The sequence below is a fragment of the Megascapheus bottae genome, chromosome 3 (genome assembly GCF_031878675.1).
Source record: "Megascapheus bottae isolate mThoBot1 chromosome 3, mThoBot2.hap1, whole genome shotgun sequence".
Taxonomy (NCBI): domain Eukaryota; kingdom Metazoa; phylum Chordata; class Mammalia; order Rodentia; family Geomyidae; genus Megascapheus; species Megascapheus bottae.
Window position 1 is genome coordinate 62,443,537 of NC_143511.1, and position 27,166 is coordinate 62,470,702.

The following is a 27,166-nucleotide window of genomic DNA, read 5'->3' on the forward strand; positions in this document are numbered from 1 at the left end:
GAATTGGCGCCTGCGCAGTAGCTGCGCCTTGGCGCGGGCCCGGAAGGGTCGTCTGCGGAAGGGGCGTTGTGCTGGCCGTGGCGGGGATCCCTAAGCAGGGCGCTGAGGTTTTGTGCGAGTTCGGATCCCCGTCTGTCCCGCCCCGGTTTCCGTGTCAGTCCCATCATCCGCTGTGGTTGTCCCCCTCTCAGCAGGCAGCAGCTCGGAGTTTTCCTGCACGTTCCAAGATTAGTAATGAGCGGCCTGTACGAGCACGGGACACCTGACCCTCTGGATGTGTGCCGCTCCTGGGCTATTTTGCTCAAGGCTAGTGCTTTGCCACTCGATCCACAGATCCACTTCCGGCTTTTTGATGGTTAATTAGGAGACTTTCCTGTTCTGGCTGCTTCAAACCGATCCTCAGAACTCAGTCCCCTGAGTAGCCAGGATTACAGGCGTGACACACAGTGCCCGGCTAAGCGTGTGTGTGTATACACACACACACATATATATATAATATATATTATATATATATATACATATGAAAGAAAGGTGTACCTATCAGACAAAAGAACTAGATGTTAAATGTCTAAAGTTCTCCTTGGAAGACGGGAATAGAGATGACTATATTCAATATGCTCCACTTTTTGTGTAATTAAAAAATATATTTGTCATGGGGCCGGGAGTTTGGCCTAGTGGTAGAGTGCTTGCCTAGCATGCATGAAGACCCGGGTTCAATTCCTTGGTACCACATACTTAGAAAAAGCCGGAAGTGGTGCTGAGGCTCAAGTGGTAGAGCTCTAGCCTTGAGAAAAATTTAAGGACAAGGACAGTGCTCAAGCCCTGAGCTTAAGCCCAGGATTGGCCAAAAATATATAAATATATATTTGTGAGAAAAGAATCCCAAGTAAATCACTCAGATGTGTAATGAATGTTGTGAAGGGAGCCCCACTCCTGGCTGGGGGTGGGGGGACGGTGAGAGTCAAAGTTACTTGTGGCCTAAGCCTCAATGGAAATGAAGTTAAAGTGAAGTTTATGAATCAGTATATATGTGGATAAAGTATTGTCGTTGTTTATGAACATCTTTTTAAGAGTATGGGCCAATAAGATTTTTTTTTTTTCATTTCATGTCAACTGGAGAAACAAGTTTGAGATTCCAGGGACTTTTGCTCGGGGTCGGAAATAGCTGCACTTGTCACTAGACGGCGCTGTTGCTAAACGTGGTAGTCACTTCTTGGAAAGCAGGAAAGGTATTTGTCCTCCCTGAAGACCTGGTAAACTTTTGGTAATTACACCAAAAACACGTCATTGCCAACTGTGACATACTGAAACCCAAAAAGCACACTCGAAGACACCAATGAAAGTTTGCAACCCATATGAAAGGCAGAGATCCTCTGGAGACAGTAATATGTGCAGTTTTGTTTTCTATGAAGTTTTTGTCGTTTGATTTTTCTAGCTTTTAAAGGCTTAATTCTAGTAGGAACTAGAATCTGCCTTTGAAAACAACTGAAATGATTGATACATGTGGTCATGTTTCAAGAAGCCCTTCTCAATGAAGTGACTCAACCTCTCCTTTAGGCAATAGGTTAAGTGTGGACCTTCTCACACCACTTTGTATATAATATCTTAGAGTGCATCGATTTAAATAAAACTACCATAGTACCTACTGTGAGAGGAAAGTAAATCAATACAGGGCTCACATGGATTCTTGCAGAATTTTAGTTCTGTTGACTTCAAGGTTCTAAGACAAGAAGAAAACAGGAAGAAAAAAAATGCGTAAATAAGAATGGGAGTGGTTGAAGGCGGTGAGAGAGGCCTAAAAGGTAGAAAGAGCCACTTCCTCTAATGTACTACAGTCCTCTTTCCAGTTATTTGATTTTTTTTGTGCCATGGTGCTCCTTGTACATTGAACATCGGCAAATCTTTTAGGGTTTCTCTTCATACACCACCATCAGAACTTGAGATTCCAGTTGATTTCCTACTCTGGCAGATAAAATTAAGACCAAAGTATCCCAGCAATGAAGCATCATCATGAAAAGACCCTGGATCTATCAAATGTGATTTCTGGTTTCTGGTGAGTGCCAGCCTCTCTGAGGCTATTTCTACATCTGTGAAATGCTGGGGGGGGGGGGCGGGCGGAAGGTGGTGGCAGAGGGGGTCTATTCACTGCCCAATCAGTTTGATAGGCTTAGGTATCATATATTGTTGGTTATGAATCATCATTGTATAATGAATATCCCGGGGAGATGGGGCAATGTCTACATGAAGAAGAGGGTAGCAAGTAAAGGGGGAATAGCATTGTAACTTCTTATTACTGCTTCTCAGGCCTGTCAATTAGAACCATCTGGAGAGCTTTAAAAAATGTGTTATCACATTAAGAAGGTGTTGTGATGCAAATCTGTAATTCTAGTACTTGGGAAGCTGAGAACACATTTTGAGGCTTTATCCTAAAAAAGTTAAATATGCCCTAAATACAATGCTATATCCTAGTTATCTCTTGAAGCCAGGATGGAACACCAGTAGAAAAACTGGTGAAAACCAAATAATATCTGTAATAGTTAAAGGTAATGTAATTATCTTTTTTTTTTTTGGGGTTGGTCATGGGGCTTGAACTCTGGGTCTGGGTGATGTTTCTGAGCTCTTCAGCTCAAGGCTACCACCCTACCCCTGGAGCCACAGTGCACTTCCCATTTTCTAGTGGTTAATTGGAGATAAGAGTCTCACAGATCTTAGTACCCCAGCTAGTTTTGAACCACAATCCTCAGATCTCAGCTTCCTGAGTAGCTAGGATTACTGATGTGAGCCACCGCACCCGGAATGTAATTACCTTAATAACTTACTTTTGACAAATAGACAGTAGTTATGTAAGATGTAACAGAAACTGGGTGAAAGATACACAAAAACTTCTGTATTATCTTTACAATTTTTCTATAATTCTAAATTTATATTTCCTATCATTCTTTTCCTTAATGTTCTATAATTCTAAGTTTATAGAGATTATTTAAAGCATAGAGCAATTTAAAATGAATATATCTCTACTTAAGATGCCACCCAACCAAGATGGGGAAATCAAAATCCTCAGAGATTGAACCTGTATATTTGAAGTCTTCCTTGGTGATTCTCAGGTACCACAAGAGCCGAGAAAACCACTGCTCTCTCTCTTCCTTGAATACCAGTGGATCTAGGATCCTGTCTTGTTCTTTGATATACCCCAAGCTCCTAACACATAGTCTGTATGGAGCTTGTGTATTGTGGCCTTGTTCAATGAACCTTTGTGTTTGAAGTGTCCTTAGACACTTTTTGCTCAAGGCTAGCACTCTAACACTTAAGCTACAGCACCACTTCTAGATTTTTCTGTGCATGTGGTACTAGGCACCGGACCCAGGGTTTTGTGCATGCTAGTCAAGTACTGTACCACTAGGCTCTTGGCCCCTAAAAAAAAAAAATCTTTCACTAGTCAGTGAATCTGTTATTGAAATCTACATGGCAGTTTTGCTGACCTAAGAAGTATTTTACTTATTAGGAGTCAGAAAAATAGATGAACCTTTGGAACAGTGGGGTAGGAGTTTTTATACTTTAGAAATACTCATCTGATAAGGGTCAAAGATGAATGGAAAATGAAAAAAACTAGGGTCAGAATTGGAGCTATTTTAGATGGGTCAGAAGATAATCCATCCTCCCTGATGTTTAATTTGGTGGTGGTTCTTTCTTTAGTTGTTATTACAATGGACTATAAAAAGTAGATTTTTGGGGGCCGGGAGTTTGGCCTAGTGGTAGAGTGCTTGCTTAGTATGCATGAAGCTCCAGGTTCACATACATAGGAAAAAACAGTCGGAAGTAGGGCTGTGGCTCAAGTGGTAGACTACTAGCCTTGAGAAAGCCCAAGGACAGTACTTAGGCCCTGAGTTCAAGCTCCAGGACTGGCAAAAAAAATTTTTTTAGCATGCAGATCAACTATTGTATCTGGATTGTATTAACTATAATCTTACGTAGCTATCTTTCTTTTCTTTTCTTTTCTTTTCTTTTTTTTTTTTTTTGTCTGCTTGAACTCTGGACTTGTGCACTGTCTCTGAGCTTTTCAGCTCAAGGCTAGCACTCTACCACTTGAACCACAGCATCATTTCTGGTGTTCTGGTGTTAACTGGAGATAAGAGTCTGGCCAGTCTGGCTTTGAACCACGATCCTCAGATCTCAGTCGCCTGAGTAGCTAGGATTACATGTGTGAACTACCCTGCCTGGCAGGACTGGTTTTTTTTTTGGGGGGGGGGTAAGGGGAATGGGGCCTGAACTCTGGATCTGAGCGCTGTACCTGAGCTCTTCAGCTCAAGACCAGTGCTCTGTCACTTTGACCCACAGCACCACTTCCGGTTTTCTGGTGGTTAATTGGAGATAAGAGTCTCAGTGACTTCTGTGCCCAGATTGACTTTGACTTGCAATCCTCAGATCTCAGCCTCCCGAGTAGCTAGGATTACAGGTGTGAACCACCAGCACTGGGCTCAAAATTATTTTTTTAATTTGGGGCCAGGAGTTTGGCCTAGCGTTAGAGTACTTGCCTAGCATGTATGAAGATCTGGGTTCGATTCCTCAGTACCACATTCATAGAAAAAGCTGCAAGTGGTGCTGCGGCTCAAGTGGTAGAGCGCTAGCCTTGAGGAAAGCCCAAGGATAGTGTTCAGGTCCTGAGTTCAAGCCAAGGACTGGCAAAAAAAAAAACTCAAGGGGGTTATTATAAAAGTGATTATACAGAGGGATTCCAGTTTCCAGGTGTTGTTCTCTGTTGTACTGCCTGGGTGAGATTGGATGAAGCCCAGGTTAGCTAGGCTTGTGTGCACAGAGGTATCCTAATTACTCAGCACTTACCATGATGCTGTCACACAGTGAAGCAGGTAGTAATGATTTAATGTACATTTTGCACAAGTACAATATTTTAAAAATAAAAATAGAAAATACAAAAGCAAATGACCAAAAGAGGGTAAATGACATTCATTATTCTAAGGAGTCCAAACTAAGAATTGTGCAAGCTATAAAGAAGGCAAATAGGTTCAAATTATATTGTATGCATGTGTAAAATCACAATGAAACAGTTAACATATTCTAGTACAAATAATTCGTTATAAAAAGAATTGTCCAAATTTAGACACACCTAAAGCCTCACTGAATTGTTGTTGGGTTTTTTGGGGTTGGTTATGGGGCTTGAACTCAGGGACTGGGCATGTCTCTGAGCTCTTCAGCTTAAAGTTAGCACTCTACCACTTTGAGCCACAATGCCACTTCTGGTTTTCTGGTAATTGGAGATAAGAGACTCACTGGATTTTCCTACCTGAGCTGGCTTTGAACTGTGATCTCAGATCTAAGCCTCCTGAGTAGCTAGGATTACAGGCATGAGCCACAAGCCCCCTGCACTAAAGTTGTTTTTGTTTGCTTTTTTGCTGGTACTGGGGCTTGAAACTCAGGGCCTGGGCACTGTCCATGGGCTTTCTCAAGGTTAGTGCTCTACCACTTGATTCACAGCACCACTTCCAGCTTTTTCTGTGTATGTGGTATTGAGGAATTGAACCCAGGGCTTTGTGCATGCTAGGCAAGCACTTTACCATTAGGCCACACTCCCAATCCTCAGTAAAGGTTTGTGTCGGGGGGAGGGTCATGGGGCTTAGACTCTGGGCCTGGAGGTTGTCCCTGAGCTCTTGAGCTCAAGGCTACTGCCCTACCCCTTGAGCCACAGCCCCATTTCCCTTTTCTAGTGATTAATTAGAGGCAAGAGTCTCATGGTCTTTAGTGCCTAGGCTGGCTTTGAACCTTGATCCTCAGATCTTAGCCTCCCAAGAAACTAGGATTATAGGTGTGAGCCACCTCATCCAAAGTTTGATGGAATTATTATAACAATGATTGAACAAAGTTTATAAGAAAACTCCATACTTCCAAAATTTTGAGTGTTTACCATCACTTATCTATTCTTAAGAATTAATCAAATAAGCCAGGTGTGGGGGCTCAAATCAGTAATTCCAGTCACTCAGGAGTTGAAGATATGGGAGAATACCTGGTTGGAAGCCTGTCAAGGCAAACACCACCAACAACAAAAACCAAAAACCAATCTCAGTCAGTAATCTAGATATGGTGGCGTATGAAGACTAATCTCAATCCGTAAACTAAAAATGGTGGTGCATGCCTATAATCCCAACTAGTCTAGAGACCATAGGTAGGAAAATATAATACACTGGCCCCAGGCAAAACATGAGGCCTTCCCTGAACAAATAACTAAATCAGAAAAAGGCAGAGGCATGGCTCAAGTGTCAGAGTACGTACCTAGCAAATGCAAGACTCTGAGTTCAAACCCCAATTCTGTTAAAAAAAAAATACATATATATATATATATATATATATGTATGTATAATTATTCACCCCTCCCTTCCCCTTTCTCCCCTCTTCTACTTTCTTCTCCCCTTTGCATGTATATATACATACATATATATGCACACCCATGTACACAGTCACACCACACACACACATACACACAAGCAGAATATTATCTACTTATTAGAGCTAAAAAATGTGTCAGCTATATGATCTGTAAATGGGAAATAATATGAATAAAATTGTCAAAATTTCTACAACATTTTAAAACAATCACACACATAAAAAATAAAAAGGTACATATTTCGTTGGTCTACAACTTTATGGTTGAGCATTGCTAAAACAAAACATAACTGTAGACGTCATTTTCTTGTCGAATGTCCTGAGGGGAATGTGGAATTGCTGATATTTCTGGTTCTTCTGCTTTGGCTTTTTCCTTCACTTCTGGAAAATAAAATGAAATGTAAACTAGATTCAGTAAACTTTGGGACCATCCACTTAGAGAGAAAAAAAAAACCTACCTCATGCACAAAAACTAATTTCAAATGGGGCTTGAACTCAGCTCTGCCCTTAAGCTATTTTGCTCCAAGTTAGCACTCTACCACTTGAGCTACATCATTATTTTCATTTCCCATTTTCTGGTGGATAATTGGAGATAAGAGTCTCATGCCTCCTGGGTAACTAGGATTACAGGTAAAAGCCACCAGTGCCCAGCCTCAAATGGAGTAAATATTTAGATATTAAAATATCCCAGGGCTTAAAACTGAAGGCCTGAGCACTGTCCTTGGGCTTTCTCAAGCCTAGAACTCTACCACTTGAGCTACAGCACCACTTCTGGCGTTTTCTATGTATATGGTACCAAGGAATTGAACCCAGGCCTTTGTGCATTGTAGGCAAGCATTCTGCCACTAGGCCGAACTCCTGGCTTGTGCTAACATTTTAAATTTCATTATATAAAAGTAATAGTGTTTTAGGGCCTGTGATTGTGGTTTAGTGGTGCTTGTCTAGTGTTCATGAAGCCCTGGGTTTGATTCCTTAATACCACATAAACTTAAAAAGCCAGAAGTGGCTGAAGCTCAAGTGGTGGCACATGCTTATAATCCCAACTAGTCTGGAGGTTTCAGCACCACATAGTAAAGCACTAGTCTTGAGCAAAAGAAGCTCAGGGATAGTGCCCAGGCCTGAAGGAGAAGAAGAAGGAGGAGGAGGAGGAGCAGGAGCAGGAGCAGGAGCAGGAGGAGAAGGAGAAGATGGGGGAGGGGGAGATGGAGACAGAGAAAGAAGAGGACGACGAGGAAGAAGAAAGAAAAGAAAGAAAGAAGGAAAGGAAGGTATTTTAGCCAGGCTTCAGTGACGCATGTCTATAATCCTAACTTCTCATGAGGCTGAGATCTGAGGATCACAGTTTGAAGCCAGCCTTGGCAGAAAAGTCTGTGAGACTCTTTTTTTTTTTTTTTTTTTTTTTTTTTGCCAGTCCTGGGCTTGAGCTCAGGGCCTGAGCACTGTCCTTGAACTTTCTCAAGGCTTGAGCTCTACCACTTGAGCCTCAGCACCACTTCCGGCTCCCAAGGAATTGAACCTGGCTCTTCGTGCATGCTAGGCAAGCACTCTACCTCTAGGCCAAACTCCTGGCCCATAGTCTATGAGACTCTTATCTCTGATAAACTACTTAGAAAAAGTCAGAAGTGATGCTGTGGCTCAAGTGGTAGAGTATTAGCCTTGAGCAGAGTCTCAGAGACAGTATTCAGGCCCTGAGTTGAAGCCCCAGAACCAGAAAAGAAAAAATAATATAGCCTTAGGAGTTTTAGGAACACAAAGAGACTAGAGCTTAAAAGGAATGATTGACAAGTCTGAATACTTAAAAATTTAAACTCTATCTCAAAACTTGCTATTAAGCTGGAGGCTGAGATCTGAGGATTGAGGTTCAAAGCCAGCCCTGACACTAAAAACCTTGAGACTCTTATCTCCTTTTCCACTAGAAAAGGGAAGTGGGGCTGTGGCTCCAGCGGTAGGGCAGTAGACTTGAACTGAATTGCTTAGGGACAGCGCCCAGGCCCCACGACTCACAAACAAACAACAACAAAACCTAGCACAGAGGATAGGAGTTTGGTCTAGTGGTAGAGCACTTGCCTAGCCTGCATAAAGACCTAGGTTCAATTCCTCGGTACCACATACATGGAAAAAAAGCCAGAAGTGGTGCTGTGGATCAAGTGGTAGAGCTCTAGTCTTGAGCAAGCCCAAGGATAGTGCTCAAGGTCTGAGTTCAATGCCCAGGATGGGCAAAAAAAAAAAAAAAAAAAACGTCTGGCCAGGTGTGGTGGCTCACACCTGTAATCCTAACTACTCAGGAGGCTGAGATCTGAGGATCACCATTCAAAGCCAATTAACCACCAATTAACTCATCTCCAGTTAACCACCAGAAAACCGGAAGTGGCGCTGTGACTCAAGGGTTGGGTGGTAGCTTTGGGCTGAAGAGCTCTGGGACAACACCCAAGCCCAGAATTCAAGTTTCACCACTAACAACAACAACAACAAAAATTATGACTGTTGGCCAGGGGTGTGGCCTAGTGGTAGAGTGATTGCCTAACATGTACGAAGCCCTGGGTTCAATTCCTCAGTACCACAACACAGAGAAAAAACTGGAAGTGGTGCTGTGGCTTAAGGATCCACTCTTTAAGGGTCTAGCACTCTAGTTCTAGTCCTGAGAAAGCTCAAGGACAGTGCTCAGGCCCTGAATTCAATCCCCAGGGCTGGAAAAAAAAAATTAGGACCTGGATCTTGGTCAGAGTCAGGTGCCAGTAGCTCCTTTCTATAATCCTAACTATGTTGGAGGCTGAGATCTAATGATTATGGCACAAAACTAGCCTAAGCATGGAAGTCTAAAAGACTCTTTATCTCCAGTTAACCACCAAAGAGCCAGAAGTAGAGGTATGGCTTAAGAGGTAGAGCCCCAACTCTTGAGGAGTGAGAAAACTAAAGGACATTCTCCAGGCCCTGAGTTCAAGTCCCAGTACGAGCCCAACAACAACAACAATAATAATAATATAAAAATAATAGGAATGGAAATGTAGTCCAGTTGGGAGAATGCTTGCCTAGCCGGGCAAATCCTGGATTTAATATTTAGCACCACAAAAATAAAACTACTAATAAAATAAAATTAAACCTTGAATACCAACTGGGAAAAATATATACAATATTTAGTGAAGGATTTTACAAAGTTTTATTTTAGGACAGGCACTATGCCTATAATTCTGGCTACTGGAGTTTGAGATCTGAGGATTGTGGTTTAAAAGCCAGCCTCCGCAGAAAAGTCAATGAGACTCTTTGTCTCCAATTAACAAAAAGTCAAAAGTAGGGGTGTGGCTCAAGTAGGAAGAGCACCAGCCTTGAATGAAAAAGCCAAGTGCAAGTGTAAGGCTATGGGTTCAAAAGTTTATTTTTCAACTCAGGAGGCTGAGATCTGAGTATGAAGGTTCAAAGCCAGCCCAGGCAGGAAAATCCTTGAGACCCTTATCTCCAGTTAACCACCAGAAAACAGGGAGTGATGCTGAGACTCAAACTGGTAGAATGCTAGTTTTTAGTGAAGGAAGCTCATTGACAGTGCACAGGCCCTGAGGTCAAACCCCATGACTGACAATAAATAAATAAAGTTTTTCTTTTTTAGTGTTGCTAGAGATTGAACCCTGATCCATATGCATTCCAAGCAAATACTCTTTTTTAGATAAGGGCTCCTGTGAACTTTTCCCAGGCCACTTCAAGGACTGTGATACTCCTCCCTTTACCTCTTCAGTAGACCAGGAGTTAGAGGAGTAAGCCAGGAAAAATAAATTTCTCGGAAAACAATCAAGCTTTCCTGATAATCGCATTGTCTTTTAAAGTTAAAAAAAAGTCTTTTGTTCAAACTTTATCCTATTCTGGGCTCATTTCAGTGACAAGTTCTCAACATAGTATCTATTATAGATGCTTACATTTAAAAAAATTATTTTCTGTGAATTATTTGGAAATGTATCAAAAAAGAATGTTGATTTTTATGAAAAAGTAGTTGAAAATAGCCAAAGATATTGGCAGCCATTGAGATAACTGGCTTTTGTCAAAGAAGGCTGTCACTCTGCCTTGCAGGAGATGTGCTGGTGGTGTTACTATAAATAGCCCCTACCTGAAGGAAAAGTGTAAGCTTTCTTAGCATCTTCCTCTTGAGCTTTAGGTTCCTGGCTCTGGGATCCACCCTCTTCTTGGTATGGTTCTGGTTGGCATTCTTTAGGCACATCTTTAGTCTTGTATGTCTTAGTAGAAAGGTCTTCAGGCCCTGGGTATACTTCAGGTGAATAGTCTTCAGTCTCATGAGAAAAGTATTCAGGTTCAACTATTTCTTGGTATGTTTTTATAGAATGGTTTCTAGGCACAGCTATTTCTTTGGTCTCAGTTATTCCTTGATCGGATTCACAAATGAGTTTCTCTGGCCCAGCTGTTTGTTGAGTTGTGTCAACAGCATAGACTTCAGGCTCCTCCAGTTCTTGAGGAACTTCAGGAGAGCCTCCTGCTAGGTCAGCTACGTCTTCAGGTGTAGAGGGAAGAGCTTTGGGAACAGCCACTTCTTGGCACACTTTAGTTGAGGAGACTTCCAGTTCAACCATATCTTGGCACATTTCCTGGCTTGTTTTAGGAGAGAGAACTTCAGGTTGAGCCATATCTTGGCATACTTTGGAAGAATGATCTTGAGCTTCAGATGTTTCCTGGCACATAGCAGGCAAGAGGACTTCAGGTTGAGCCACATCCTGGCATATTTCAGAAGGCTCATCTTCGTGTTCAGCTTCTTCTAGGCATATTTTGGGAGAGAGGTCTTCAGATTCAGCCAGATGTTGGCATGTTTCAGAGTAATGGCCTGGAACCACGATTTCTTGGTACTCAGAATCTTCCTGATGGGCAAGGCTTTCCTGGTGTATTTCAGAAGAATGTTGGAGGAAGGCTGTGGAAGAAAGGACTTCAGTTACACTCCCAGGTGGCTCTGTTTCTTTCCCGGTGGGTGCCAGTTCTTTCTCCTTCATTCCCTTTGCTGTTTGTGATGGAGGCTTCACCTTCGGTTCTGCATTTTGTTTTTTCTTTCGGCCTCTTTGGTTTCCTTTTCTTGTTCTCTGCCTTTTGCATTTTTTCTCTTCTCTGCAGAAAGATTAGAAATTAGTGTCAGCAGGACAGCTATAGAATTCCAATAAAAACTAATAAAGCTTCTAGATTTCTCATTGTTTTCTTCATAATCATGAACAAGTCATTTATCCCTCTGGACCTCAGTCTCCTTGTTTGTAAAATCAACTGTGCTAGATGCTCCCAGTTGCCAGATTTCCAAAATATGTGTGTATGTGTGTATATACCCCACAGGTATGTATATGTGTGTTTATGTGTGCACCCCACAGATGTGTGTGTGTGTATGTGTGTGTGTGTGTGTGTGTGTGTGTTGGGGGAGAATATCGACATTCCAGTTTACACAGTCACCCCTTTGAGGTTAATTTGTGTGATGTATCCTCTAGGTAAATCCACAATCCAGCATGGCTCCTCATCTTACAGGCTCAGGTGGGTGGAGTATTTGCTTGTCTGATAGTGTTTTCTGAATAAGTTACTGAGTAGTTAAGGTATACAAGAAAAAAAATGGAGGTCAAGTAGTACAGTAGAAAGGCACAAGTGGTTCTATTAGACCTAAAATTAATAGAGTCACAATCTAGAAGATGAAAGGATTCGCATGGAAACTGCAGCCAGTGACAAATAGTTAGGGACGGCCAATATAACCAAATACAGATGGCTAATGCAGGTGGGTTGGGAGGTGGAAGAAAGTACTATAAGCACCCCATCATTTCTCCAAACTTAATTGAAATTTTGAATTTTTCAGGAGTTTCCCCAGTTACTGATCACTAAATAATGTGCTACATAGATCTCCTTCTAAGGAGAACTCAGTCATATAGTGGCCCATGTTCTTTCTAGGAGCTTTCAAAAAATGTAAAACATATCTTCCTAGCCTAAACTTCAGTCAGTACTCCTGTGATCATTAGAAAGTTGCCCACCGCTTCCTCCTTGGCTTCCTTACAGGTAAAATGAGGTAAATAATGGCAGCATAATTTCATGTGCTGGATTTATATACATTTCCATGAAGGAATCATTCAGGCATAAATTGGTACCCTCCTATTAGTACAGGACACATGAATAGTTCTTCCCATGTGTTGGAAATAATTTACTTAACTCATAGAATCTTCATGTTAGTCTGTGAGGTGGATACAGTTATCTTCCATGATAAAATGGAGGCATTGAGAAGTGGAATAACTTGCTCAAGGTCAATGGCTAGGAAATGAGGGAGTCAGGCTTCAGATATAGTCAGTCTGGCCTGTCAACCAGTTTCTTAACCATTATATTCTGCTGCTTGCTGCTCACTGCCACCTCTAAGGTTTCATTGTGGCCATGTGTTGTGGTGAGAGAAGGAGGGAAAGGCTCTCAGTAGCATATACATGTATCTCCAGAGCAAGTGTAGCCAGCTGATAGGACAAGATGTCATCCATTTTGGAGAGTTTCTTAGCCCTGCCCCACCACACCCCAGTTCAGCAAGATAGACAGTTGAACTCTATCAGCACAATGACAACACGAGCTGCATATTTCAAGAGGCACAGCTCACTGGTCAAGCAGAGAGATGGGGAGAGGACAGGAGGGGAAGGAGAGGAGGGGAGGGAGAGGGGAGAAGAGAGTTGGGGAGAGGAGAGGAAGGGGAGGCGGGGAGGGAAAAGGAAGGGGGAGGGACCAGGGAGAAATAAAGTGACAGGCAGAGAATGCGAGAGAAAAAAAATGCCCTTCTCTGACATCAAGTACTTGGAAACCAGGAATAATGAAAGGGCTACTCATGGGTGTGGAACTAGGGGAGCTGCCTGAACAGTCCTTAACTTCACCAGCCACAGGAATTAAGCACAGTCTCTCTACTGTAATTCATGTTCCCCAAATCACACACTAAAAAGTGACAGTGGTTGTGAGAGGAAAATAGTCTTGAGCCAATGGGCTCAACACCTATGCACCCTTTGTTGAACTAACGACCCTTGGTACTAGGGCCCTGGATGGCAGCCTGCCATGAATGGAGACTGCCTCAGGGGATGATGAAGATGCAGAAAAGCTGTGGCTCACATCTATCATCCTAACTACTGACGAGGCTGGGATCTGAGGATCTTGGTTCAAAACCAGCTCAGGCAGAAAGATTCCATAAGATTCTTATCTCCAATTAACCACTCAGAAAACCAGAAGTAGAGCTGCGCTCAAAATGGTAGAAAGCTAGCCTTGAGAAAAAGAGCTCAGGGATAGCACCCAGGCCCTGAGTTCAAGCCCCATGACTGACGCACCCCCCCCCAAAAAAAAAGGTACTGGGAGTTTGGCCTAGTGGTAAAGTGATTGTCTAGCATACATGACGACCCAGGTTGGATTCCTCAGTACCACTTATTCATAGAAAAGTCGAAGTGGATCAAGTGGTAGAGTGCTAGCCTTGAGGAAAAAAACCCATGGACCGTTCAAGCCCCAGGACTGGCAAAAAAAAAAAAAATATATATATCCTTTCAGGCTCACAGTCCTTGAGACATGAGCCCACTTGAAACCAATGCCAGCTACCTGGTGGTTTAGCACCCTGCTGGGCTGGTGTTGGGTCTCTCTGGGGAGCAAGTCCTGGTTATGGGCTGAAGAGCAGCTCTGAGCTGGAGAGGCTCCTGCCACAGAGTAATTAAACAAAAGATGCATCCCTTTCCTGCTGGCTGCAGGTTTTCATTCTGTCCCCAGTATTCTAGCTCCTCTGGACCAGGAAAAATGAACAACATCTTTTTTCTATTTACCAATTTGTAATGGCTTTATGGAAACAGCTGTGAAAGTAATAGAGCGCGTTGTTCTAGTTCTTTTTAGAAAATAATTCCTTTTTTTTTTTTTTTAACAATTTGTTTTTTCTTGAGATAGGGTCTCTTTGGCCTCCAGTATGTCATTCTCCTGCCTCACACTCCCAGTGCTGGGATTATAGATGTGAACCACTGCATCAGGCTAGAAAAATGATTTTCTTGAGGGCTTAGCCTAGTTTAAAGCTTCTTTCTCTATGAGGAGTGATCTTGCCTTTCTCCCCACTGTACCCCACCCTACAAGACAATAGACAATGTGGGCCCTTTGGTCATCACAGCTTGGGTGGAAGGGAGGAGGTGCTGTTGATAACTAGACAATGCTACTGAATATCTACAGTGTACAGTATAACCTTCCCCAACAAAGAACTCTGCCCAAGGTATCTGCGATGGCTGGGCTGCGAAACTCTGGTTTATCTTGTGGTCTTGGGTTCCCTCACTATCTCCAAAGCAAGGAAGTCTCCTCTTTCCACAGGCATGTTCTAAATAAATGCAATTACATGCTGCCTAACTTTTAATCATATTCTCTTGTCCTTGTAGTCCATCCCTCCCTGACTTTAATACAGATGGTTTTTCTTTTTCTTTCTTTTGTCTTTGTTGTTGTTGTTGTTCTGATATTAGGGCTTACACTCAGGGCCTGGAAACTGTCCCTTAGTTTTTTTTTCTACTCAAGTATGTTACTCTACCTTTTGAGCCACACTTCCACTTCCAGCTTTGTGCTGGTTAATTGGTTAAAAGTCTCACAGAGGGGCTGGGAATGTAGCCTAGTGGTAGAGTGCTTGCCTAGCTGCACGAAGTCCTGGGTTCCATTCCTCAGTACCACATACACAGAAAAAGCTGGAAGTGGTGCTGAGGCTCAAGTGGTAGAGTATAAACCTTGAGGAAAGCCCAGAGACAGTGCTCAGCTGACTTCAAGCCCCAGGATTGCCTTGGATCCTCAGATTTCAGCCTCCTGAGTAGCAAAGATTATGGCAGTTAGCCACCAACATCCAACAAAAGAGCTGAAATTGATGAGAGACTGAGAACTCCAATGTCTCAGTTTACTCTGAGGAGAGGTGGACACCCCCATTCAGCACGGATTTTACCCACAAAAGGCTCCTCCCCAGTCTTTCCTATTCCAGCTGGATACTTGTATATTTACACGAAGGTGCACACCAGGCTTCTCTCCAACACAAATCAGCTGCCCAATGCTTTAGTTAAGAGACCAGGGGTAAAAATACTATTGTCCCAACTTGACTGTCACAAAGGCAAAAGAGACAACGCACTGGACGCTTCCTTCCCTTTTCTGAGGGGCTCACAGCATGTAGTTTGCAGTCTGGTTGGAGTGATAGAATGGGGTGTCCTAGAGTGCATGATAATAGGCTGTTGATAGTCTGCCCTTTGCCTTTTGATAATACTGTACCCTAGGAGCCATTGTGAGGTCTGCTTCTCTTGTGCTTCAGCTTTTCTTTTCCTGAGTTGCTCTCTGTTTCGCAAATTCCAAGTTCCAATGATTTCTGCAAGGTAAAACTGAAAGTTAGGTCAGGTGCTAGTAGCTCACACCTGTAATCTTAACTACTCAGGAGGCTGAGATCTGAGGATCACAGTTCAAAGCCAACCTGGGCATGAAAGTCCATGTCCATGAGATGCTTATCTCCAATTAACCACCAGCAAATGAAGTATTGCTGTAGTTCAAGGGGGTAGAGCAGTAGCCTTGAGCTGAAGAGGTCAGGGACAGCACCTAGGCCCAGAGTTCAAGTCCCACGACCAACCAAAAATAAAATGAAAGTTACTAGAGAGAATGGATGGCCTGTGGGAATCAGTCAGCAATGTGGTACACTCCCTGTGCTGGGTTTGTTTGTGTGTGTGTGTGTGTGTGTGTGTGTGTGTGTGTGCCCATCCAGGGATTTGAACTCAGGGACTGAAACCTCAGCACACCTTCCAGCTTTTTTTCTTTGTATGTGGTACCAAGGAATCGAACCAGGGTCTTCATATGCATGCTAGGAAAGCACTCTACCACTGGGCCAAACTCCAAGCCCAGTTAGTGTTTGCCTGTTTGCCGGTCCTGGAGCCTTGAACTTTGGTCTTGACTGCTGTCCCTGAGCTTTTTTGCCCATGGCTAGCCCTCTACAGCTTGAGCCAAAGCTCTACTTCTAGCCTTTTAGTGATTAATTGGAGATAACAAGCTTCACAGACTTTCCTACTAGGGTTGGCTTTGAACTGCAGTCCTCAGATTTCTGCCTCTGAGTAGCTAAGATTACTGGTGTAAATCACCCGCAGTCACCGCAGTCAGCTGGCTTAGAATTTTTTAGTGGTGGTGTTGCATTTGTTTGTTTTGCTACTGAGGTTTCACCCAAGGTCTTTGCTGCTCTACCACTTGAACCTCTCTCAGCTTTCAGTATTTTTAAGTGATAAAGATCAAATCAGAGACTTATTCAGTCACAGTAGCTGTGTGCTATCAACTTATTTTTACATGTACAAATAAAGAAAAAAATCATTTCTATTCTGGTGCATCTTTAATATTTCATTTCATTCTTCATTTTCATCCAGGCCCTATATTACACAAAGTTGTAATGATAGCACACCACAATTTTATCTTTTTTTAACCTATCATTATATCAGATATATTTTCCATGATATAATCTTCATAACTATAATTTAAATAATGACATAGCCACTTATATTAAACATTTAAATTGTTAACAGTTATTGTATATCAAGGTATTAGTAAGCAAATTCAAGCTAGTAAGAAACAAAGCAAAGAAACATATTGGGGTCAGGAGTTAGTGGTAGAGTGCTTGCCTAGCATGCATGAAGGCCTAGGCTCGATTCCTCAGTATCAGTATCACATATATAGAAAAATGCCAGAAGTCATGCTGAGGCTCAAGTGGTAGAGTTCTAGCCTTGAGAAAGCCCAAGGACAGTGCTCAGGACCCGAGCTCAAGGCCCAGGACTGGCAAAAACAAAGCAAAACAAAAAAACATATGAGGGGGGATAGGATTTGAACCAAGGGCCATCCTTTTTTCAAGATAGACTATCACTTTATTCTCTGGCTGGACTGCACTTTGATTCTCCTGTTTGTTGCTGAGTTGACAGGTAAGGGCCACTGAGCCCACCCATTACACTTAAGTGATGGCTGGAGTGACAAGGGTGCTCCATCTGGCCGAGGCATTGGTTGATAAGGATTCTCTCAAGCTTTTTTTTTTTTTTGAACCTGGGTCTTCATGCATGCTAGGCAAGCACTCTACCACTAGGCCAAACTCCTAGTCCCATCTCTCAAAAGTTTATGCCTAGCTTGTCTCAAACTACAATCCCCAGACCCCAGGATTATAGACTTGAGCCACTGCACACAGCTAAGATGTGGCATTTCTTAAAGTTCTTTGGCATTTTAAATGTATCAAGCTTTCATTGCCATTTATGTTTGACAAAAGTTAATGGATCCCAACACTTGTGGAGTGGTAGAGAGCTGAACTGGGACTTCCAAAGGACAGAGTATGCCCCCTGGACCACAGAGCCTTCTGTTCATAGGACAAGGATTCTTTATTTCTTGAGCCATAGCTCCACTTCCAGCTTTTTATTGGGGGAGGGGATGGTCATGGGGCTTGAACTCTGTGCCTGGATGCTGTCCCCAAGGTCTTCAGCTCAAGGCTAGTGCTCTACCACTTGAGCCATAGCACCACTTCCTCCAGCTTAAAAAAAAAAATTGTAGATAGGAGTTTCATAGATTTTCCTGCATGGGTTGGCTTTGAACTGTGATCTTCAGATCTTAGCCTCTTAAGTAGTTAGGATTACAGGCATGAGCTACTGGTACCCAGCCAAGACAGGGGTTCTTGTGGTGAAAACATTTACCAATCTTTAATTACAAAGAGCATTTTCTTCAATTATGAGCATTGGTGACTAGCCATAATAGCTTTAGCACTATGTGACTTTAGGTGTCACAGATGTCCTAAAATATCATTTAGATGTTTAGATATCCAGATATACATATTTAGATATTAGATATGATATGCTTGATTGGTATTATTAGATCTATCACAATAACAGCTCACTAGGTAACACAGCTATGTGTAAGCACATATAGTACTGCACTATAATTTTTAAAACTTTGACAACTGGGCCAGGAGTTTGGCCTAGTAGTAGAGTGCTTGCCTAGCATGCATGAGGACCTGGGTTCGATTCCTCCGTACCACATACATAGAAAAAAGCTGGAAATGGTGCTGAGGCTCAAGTGGTAGAGCTCTAGCCTTGAGAAAGTCCAAGGATAGTGTTCAGGCCCTGAGAAACTTTGACAACTGTCCCAGTATAATTGCTTCCTTTGTAGTCTAGGTCTGCACAAAATATTTTGGGAAGTGCCTCTTTAGAACAGATCTAAAGACTGAGATCAGGAATAAAAAAAAAGTATTATTTTAGATTTCACCACCTACTGCCAGATCTCGTTCTAACAGTTACACCAAAGTTTTGCTCCTGTGAAAGAAGAGGTTGGGGTGGGGTTGTTTTATCACAACCACCTGGGCATTTTCATTATCTCTCATTTAAGTGAATTCCTTATTAATTTATCACTACCTTGTGTTTTTCTAACTTAATGAGAGTCTTCGTGCTAAAAAGGTACCTATATTTAACAGGAAGTTAAATATAAGCCTATTTCTTCCCACCTAAAGAATATATGAATATACTCAATTATACCAGACCTATTGAAGAGAAAAATCACTATAGTACCCAATATTACCGTCAGCCACCCTCTCTTACCATGTCTTCCTTTATCTGGAGCAGAGGTCCTTTTTGGATGAGCGTCTGATGTCTGCTGTAGCTTTGGATGAGATTGGTCCTTTCCCAAGTCCATCTTGCTGCAATACCTTCCTGGTATTTGCTCTGACTTCTACAAGCAGCCTAAAAGCTTTTAAAAAAATTATCAAAAACAACTAGTACTTAAAAAAAAATGAAACCACCACCCACACAGAAGTTCATTTGTCACTTGACTTCCCGCCTAAAATTTTATCTAGTTGGACTGCAGCTGCAGGCAGGCTCTCATTTCTTTATCACACTGCACAGGTGTGAGCAGGGAAATGGCTGCTGCGTTCTGGTCCTCTAGCATAGATTGTGATTGACATAGGGAACTCCTCAGGCCTAGCCTGGCATGCACAGCTTCCAATCCAGCAGTCTCATGCCTGTAATCTTAGCTTCTTACGAGGCTGAGATCTGAGGATCAAGGTTCAAAGCCAGTCCAGGCACTAACGTCTGTGAGACTCATCTCCAAGTAAGGAACAGAAAACTCAAGTGGTAGAGTGCTAGCCTTGAGCTGGAGAGCTCAGGGACAGTGCCCAGGCTCAGAGTTCAAGCCCCAGGACTGACAAAATAAATAAAAAAATAAAAATAAAGAAGAAAATTAAGAAACAGAATATCTGAAGGGATTCCTTTGTGTAGACCCTTAAAATGTGAGTCAGCACCCTTATTTTCATAGTCTTTTTTTTTTCTACCTTGGCAGTGCTGAGACTAGAAATTAGGGACTTCGCACATGCAAAGTATATACTTTACCACTGAACTACATACATCAAGACTGAAAGAATGGAAAACTGACAAATCCTTGCCCCCTCTTTATATATGAAGAAACAGAATCAAGGAGGGAAAGGGCTCGCTTGCCCAATCATCTCCTCTTCTCAGCAGCACCTGTCACTGATGCTGACATGGGCCATCTTATTTTATGCTTGATCCTGTCTGGGTATGAAAATGTAGTATGAAGGTATCAGAGGGACAAGTTGTTTTTTGTGGGATTTTTTTTTTTTTTTTTGCCAGTCCTGGGCTTAAGCTCAAGGTCTGAGCACTGTCCTTGGATTTTCTCAAGGCTAGAATCACTTCAGCCACAGCACCACTTCTGGCTTTTTTCTATCTATGTGGTATCAAGGAATCAAACCCCAGTCTTCATGCATGCTAGGCAAGCACTCTACCACTAGACCAAACTCCCGGCCCCTAGAGGAACAAGTTTTTAAATACACTGAAAAGTATTAAAATGATATAGCTCACATCACTAAAATTTAACTTTGCTTTTCAAACCCGGCTCCAAGGACATTAAGATGCATTGTACTCAAACTGACATGTTGAGTTGAAACCCCTCTGTAAAACTACTTAAAAAATTTTTTTTAGTTAGGGAGGGGCTGGGAGTTTGGCCTAGTGATAGAGTGCTTGCCTAGCATGAATGAAGCCCTGGGATTGATTCCTCGGTCCCACATGTACAGAAAAAGTCAGAAGTAGTGCTGTGGTTCAAGTAGGAGAGTGCTAGCCTTGAGAAAGCCCAAGGACAATGTCCAGGCCCTGCATTCAAGGCCCAAGATGGCAAAAAAAAAAAAATTAAAATGAACCTGGATCCTAATATGTAACTTTTTTTAATTTTAATTTTATTTTTTGCCAGTCCTGGGGCTTGAACTCAGGAACTGGGCACTGTCCTTGGGCTTTTTCCTAAAGGCTAGATCTCTACCTCTTGAGCCATACCACCACTTCCGGCTTTTCTATATATGTGGTACTAAGGAATCAAATCTGGGTCTTTGTGCATGCTAAGGCAAGCACTCTACCAGTAGGCAAAACTCCTGGCTCTTAATTCTATGTTTTTCAGTTCTCAGTGTTTTCATTTTTATTTTTTTGCAATAGTGGTCAAGTCACCGCAGTCTTAAGTAAATTCCTATCAGAAAATTCAAATGGCTGTAACATCCTTTATGCAAAGGAATATCATAGGGATTAGCTGGCCTTTTCTGTAATTAATCTCTTGAAACTTGTATATTTTCAGATACAGGATATAATGAAAAAGAAACTTTGAACATATGAAGTAGTGTTTTACAATCTAAGCTAGTATTCCTTTGGAATGTCTTTAATTCTTGCTAAGTTAGATTGATTCTTATTATAGTTCAATGAAAGATCTTACATGATCCCTCTGGGATGCCCACAGGGGATACAGAGGCATTTCTTATTGATATTGTGGTTTTATTTGGAGATAGGTTGTGATTGTGTATCCCACCCAACCTGCTCTTAAACTCTGGATACTCATGACTCAACCTTCCAAGAGCTGGGATGATAGGCTGGTAGCACCATGCCTGGTCAGAGGTACTTTTTTTTTTTTTGCCAGTCCCAGGCTTGAGCTCAGGGCCTGAGCACTGTCCTTGGACTTTTTCAAGGCTAGAGCTCTACCACCTGAACCACAGTACGACTTACAGCTTTTTCTGTGTATGTGGTACCAAGGACTCCAACCCTGGGTTTTTGTGCATACTAGGCAAGCACTCTACCACTAGGCCAAACTCCCAGCCCCTAGAAGAAATTCTTAAACAGGATTTTCCTTGGCTTTGAATTCACTGGTACAACATTTGCCCAGCATGCACAAGGCCATGGGTTCAACAGTTCAGCAAACTGAACAGAATGTCCACTTTGTGCCACCAACTGAGCAAAGCTGTTGGGCTACAGAGATAGTGAAGTTCTTGCGCTCAGTGTACTATAGGCTCATGGACGGCAGTACTAAGATTTGAACCCACAGTCTCAAGCACACTACTATCTGAGTTTTGCTTCCAGCTCCATACATCTTTATTATAAAGAAATAATACTTAGGTTCTTCATACTCCGACAGTTTCATAAGTTGACTCTACCCTTGTCCTATGTTCCCTGTATTTAGAAGCAGTGTGGAGGACTGGGAGAGGGTGGGGTCTCTAGTGAACAACAAGGGAGCACTGTGCTGGGTGGAGAGGCAGATGGAGAACTCTTTGGAGCAAACTAGATTGGGAGTCAGGCAAGGTGTCTCTGGTGTGATAAGCAGGCCAGAGCGGGAATTTGGAACAAAAATCGTCACCCTAGCCATAATTTGTAGTCTCTTCTTGCTATAGAGCTAAAACTCTAGAGCTGTTGCTAGAATGGGAGCTATTAGACATTAAGGGCCAGCTAGTTAAACAAATACTGCCTTATTCTAGAGTTGTATGCATATGTCCTCAAAACCTCCCCCTGGATAGGAACCGCTCGAGTCACCGGTTGGTCTCCACAGCACGATCATGAGGTAGACGAGGCTGCCTGTCCTCATAAATGCCCTTTCTCCCACTCACAAACCAACTTCTTGTCATGCAGCCCAGGGAGGTAGCTGCTTCATCTGCTGCAGAGTACTACTGTCATTCCTTCTCAGTGCCTGGCACTGTCCTCTTTGCTGGAGATTCAGCAGTTACAAGTCTCTGCCCTTACTAAGTCTCTATTTTAATGGGTGTCAGGGTGGAAGGGCGACAGGGGGAGACAGATTAAACAAATAAGTATAAATATCAGATGGCGATAAAAGTTTTTGGAGGAAATTGAGCCAGGAAAATAGGACTAGGAACAAGGGGGCATTGATGATGTCTGCTTTTTTATATACTGTGCTTAGGAAGGCTTGACTGACAGGTGAGGAGAATGAAGCAGAAGAGAGCCAGCTGTGCTGATGCAAGGGACTTCCCATGAAGAGGGTACCAGCAAATGGCCTAAAGAGGAATAGTAAGGAGGTGGAGAAGGTGTCAAGTTCCTTGCAGAGATTTCTGCCCCAAAATGGATAGTCATAGGATGGTCTGTACTGCAGCCATTCAGTCTATCTCCTGTTCTGGCTACGGTAAGGGGAGGGGAGGAGGTGAAGTTGGGATAACACTCAAAAAACCATCACAATGACTGAGGTAACAGATGACTGTGGTTTGGACTGTGATGGTGGTGATGAAGTGGTGGTCTGATTCTGGATGAATTTACCATGTGAATTGAGAGCTAAGCAGGATTTTGGCCTGAGCAACTGAGAAGATGGAATTACCATTACCAGCTGTGATAGAACTAGAGGTCAGAGTTGGAGGAGATGATCAGGGGTTTAGTTTGGATATAGTAATTTCTTAGGAAGAGCACAGCAAAGGAGCAGTCAGAGGGGCAGAAAGAAAACAGAGAAACAAATATAGTATCCAGGAAGCCAAGTTAAAAAAAATTTTTTTTTAACAAGGAGAGACTGCTCACCTGTGTCAAATTTTGCTAGTCAGTGAAATAATAAAGTAAACATTTATTTCTTAACAAGTCCAATCAGCCAATTATGGACTATGGCAACCAGAAAGGTTAAATATAGTCTTGGCCAGAGGCATACAGGTTTAGACAAGTTACATAATTTTCTGAAGCCTGGTACAAAATTAAACCTAGCCTGGGGTCCTACTTTTAGAAATCTTTCACTGGGTCCTTGTAGCACTTTATAAAGTAGCTATTATCCTCATTTCTCAGATCAAGAAACAGATTTCTCAGTGAATTGAGTGATAAAAATAAAGTCAGGGCCAGGAATTTGGCTTAGTGGTAGAGTGCAGGAAGACCCGGGTTCGATTCCTTAGTACCACATACATAGAAAAAGCTGGAGATGGTGCTGTGGCTCAAGTGGTAGAGCTCTGGCAAAAAAAAAAAAAAAACCTAAAGTCACAGAATTGACTGAGTTTGAGCCTGGAAGTTGGGCCTTCAGTCTCATAAATTTGGCCCTCTTCCTATTAGATTGAACTAGGTTTAAAGGGAGAGGTGTATTCCTCTGCCTCCTAAGAATCTGGAATGGGCATAAGGATTGAGGCCACGCCCATTCATTTTTGGAGGGCTGATTTAACTGGACAGATGTGGGAGGGGAGGAAACCTATTGCTAAGAACTCTTCTTTATGATACGAATAAAGGAGCATAGGACTGTTAGTTTGGCCTAGTGGTAGAGTGCTCACCTTGCATGTATGAAGACCCAGGTTCCATTCCTCGGTACCACATACATAGAAAAAGCGAGAAGTAGTGCTGTGGCTCAAATGGTTGAGCTCTAGCCTCAAGAAAGCCAAGGACAGTGCTCAGGCTCTGAATTCAAGCCCCAGGAATGGCAAAAAAAAAAATTAAATAAAAAACAGAATAAAGGAGCATAGTTAAAGTAGCTCACACATGATATAGATCCAGTATAGTCTAAATCATGACCTGGAAAAAGTTAATGTCAGGCTGGAAATGTGGCTTTGTTGTAGAGTGCTTGCCTAGCATGCATAAAACTCTGGGTTCATTTCCTCAGTACCACTTAAACAGAAAAGTGGCACTGTGGCTCAAGTGGTAGAGTGCTAGCCTAGAGCAAGAGCAGCTCAGGGACAGTCCCCAGGCCCTGAGTTCAAGCCCCCAGGACTGGGGAAAGAAAAAGTTACCGTCATTTTAGGTTAACCTAATACATTTTTGAGTCACCAAATGAGAGTCTTGCTGCACTTTGACTCGTCATACTCCAGCTAGCCTGTCATACTGTGAAGGTGTTTGAATGCGGGTACTAAAATAAGAGCAAGACGAATAGGGCTCTGCCATTCTCTAGTTGGTGATTTGGGGAAAATCACTTAATTCTTTATAATCCTGTTTCTTTCCTTGTAAAACAGGAAAGTAATACCTCACAAGGATTCTGTGAGGATTAAAGAGATCATACAAGCTTTTTTTCTAAAATGAAGAGCACTGTGCAGTTAGATAAGTTAGGTCAGCGTTCATAGTATTGCCTGTAAAATGTTCTAATGATATACCTGGGAATATTCCTAAAATACCTTTGGGTAGAAATAGTGTCCATGAATGCTCCTTCCTTGCTGAAATTTTTTTTTACTATTTTGAATATTTTTGACAGAATAAATGGAGCTTTGTTTTTCTGCCTGGGGAAAGTTTTTTCCTTTCCCTCTCTCACAGCCTGTAAATACATGATAAATGAGCTCTGTGCCTGTGCACACAGACACTTCTGTACGTACATAGATAGTGGAGTCTACTAGATGGGTAGAACCTGGAGTTGATCTAGTCTGTTCCAAAGCCCCTCCTCTGACCTCTTCAAACCAATATTGCTATTAAAATAGAAAAAAAAGTAAGCATCTCTGAGTACACATTGGTGAGTGGCTCTTTAGAGAACAATTCTGCTCCCACCTTGATCCACCATCCTAAGTGGTCTTTTCATTCCTGAACTAGTTATGTACTCTTAGGACCTCTCCTTTTTCCACATCACTTCCTTCAGTAGCACCCATAATTTAGTTTTTTTCTTCTACATGAGTTACTCATGTCCAAACTCAGGGAGAGGTTCCTTCTCATTCTTACTCTTTAGCTTCTCATGGTTCTTCCCAGTAAACAGTGTGTGTGTGTGTGTGTGTGTGTGTGTGTGTGTGTGTGTGTGTGTGTGTGTGTGTGTTTCAGGGCTTGATCTCAGAGCCTGGACACTGTCCCTGAGCTTTTATCGTCAAGGCTAGCACTCTATCCCTTGAGCCACATCTCTACTTCTAGATTTGTGCTAGTTAATTGGAAGGAAAAGTCTCATGAACTTTCCTGCCTGGGCTTGCTTTGAACTGTGATCCCCAGATCTCAGCTTCCTGAGTAGCTAGGGTTACAGGCATGAGCCACCAGCACATAACTTAAAAAAAATGTATATTGTCCTTGAAACTTGCTCTGCTTTTGGTTTCTGTGAAGATGTGTTCTTCACCTCTCTCTCAGTCTCCCTCCTCACCCCATAGATGTGGGAGGTAATGAGTCTTCTCCTCTTGACTTCATCTGATCCACCTGTATACTCTTACCTAGTATATCTATACAGGTGTTTTCTAAATAAGTGTCTCAGTGGTAAGATCATATTTCTCAAGTATATCCTGGCTATCATATCATTCTTTACCTGGAAGTCATAACATGTCTCAAATTTAGCACAGCTAAAACAAGCATTAACTCTTCTATGGGAATAGTAGCATCATGTTTTTGGCCATGTAGTTGTAGATCTTCAGAATTAACCTTGACCCTGTCCTTTTGTTTCTTATACAGCTCTGGCAGTTCATTCTTCTCCCATGTCCCATGTGCTTGCTCATTCATTTCCTCTTTTTCTCCACTTCAGCCACCACACAGAGGGACTTTACCCTATGACTCCCCTTACTGAGCAAGTGAAGTTTCCCTCGTCCATCCTGAATAAACAAGCCAGAACATCCCCCTACAACTGGCTGTGAGCTAGTCACTTGTACTCCTGTAAAACTTCAGAACTGCTACAGAAGAAAGACTAACCTTCTGGGGCCGGGAGTATAGCCTAATGGTAGCATGCTTGCCTAGCATGCATGCACAAAGCCCTAAGTTTGATTCCCCAGAACCACATACACAGAAAAAGCCGATACTGGCTCTGTGGCTCAAGTGGCAGAGTGCTAGCCTTGAGCAAAAAGTGTCCAAGCAACTGATTCATCCATTTATCCCCAATGGTAGTAATCTCTTACTGCAGATTTCCATATTGTCTTCCTTTCTGGCTCCCTGTGTGAGAGACTGCTTTCTGTCTCTTGGTTTTCTGATTCATCTACCAATGAGATCATGACGATCTTGGAGGGTGATCTTCAGTGTTATAATGTTCAATACATTAATATATTATCAGAATAGTTCATTCCTATAGGATCCGCATTTCACTAGAGCTTGAAAGCAGGTACTTTTCATTGCCATTCTGTACTGGGTTCTGCCATCTTTAATCAGACTTACCTTTTCTCCAGGTAAGAATGTACTGTAAAGGCTGCTTTTGTTTTAAAGTCTCACGTCTTGGCTTTTTGCCTGGGAAGCTTGGCATAATATCACCTTCCTCAAAAACACAGAATTTTTAACCTTAAAAACTGTATACTGTAAAATTGAATAAAGAGTAAAAGTTTGGGGGAAAAAAAGTGTCCAAGGACAGTCCCAGGCCCTGAGTTCAAGCCTCAGAACTGGCAATAAATAAATAGATCGATAGATAAATAAATAAATACAGACTAACCTCAGTTTGGCCCTTAAGGTCACCTTCCCAGTGTTCTCTCCCATTACTTTCTTGAAACCATTCAGTGTTTCAATTAAATAGCACCCTTGCCCTCTGCTTCTCGTTGATGCATTAAGCACATACAAGACTTTTATTCCTACCTTCTGGTTGTTCCGTGCTCTTCTCTGTATCTGGCCATCTAGTCTGTGCTTCCATCACAAAGCCCTTGATGATGCTGATGATGATGCAGGGCAGA

General features: G+C 42.4%; 1 protein-coding gene and 1 long non-coding RNA gene across 4 annotated transcripts; one reads left to right on the top strand and one right to left on the bottom strand.

The window, feature by feature from the left end:
- Nucleotides 1-135: 135 nt before the first annotated feature.
- LOC150065670 (uncharacterized) lies at nt 136-23,130 on the top strand. Its single transcript, XR_016534973.1, has 4 exons — nt 136-245; nt 1,120-1,229; nt 1,970-2,046; nt 22,579-23,130. It is a non-coding gene; the product is annotated as an uncharacterized LOC150065670 (long non-coding RNA).
- Hemgn (hemogen) lies at nt 6,634-27,166 on the bottom strand. 3 transcript variants are annotated; one of them, XM_090330302.1, is made up of 5 exons: nt 27,072-27,166; nt 18,948-19,095; nt 15,625-15,718; nt 10,487-11,487; nt 6,634-6,774 (listed from the first exon to the last, which is right to left on the bottom strand). In XM_090330302.1, the coding sequence occupies exons 2-5, from the start codon at nt 19,039-19,041 to the stop codon at nt 6,668-6,670; spliced, it is 1,296 nt and encodes a 431-aa protein (XP_090186428.1). In that variant the 5' UTR covers nt 19,042-19,095; nt 27,072-27,166; the 3' UTR covers nt 6,634-6,667. The 3 variants fall into 3 exon arrangements, with proteins under 3 accessions (XP_090186428.1, XP_090186429.1, XP_090186427.1); XM_090330303.1 differs by having other exon boundaries at nt 6,634-6,771; nt 26,932-27,101; XM_090330301.1 differs by having other exon boundaries at nt 26,932-27,100.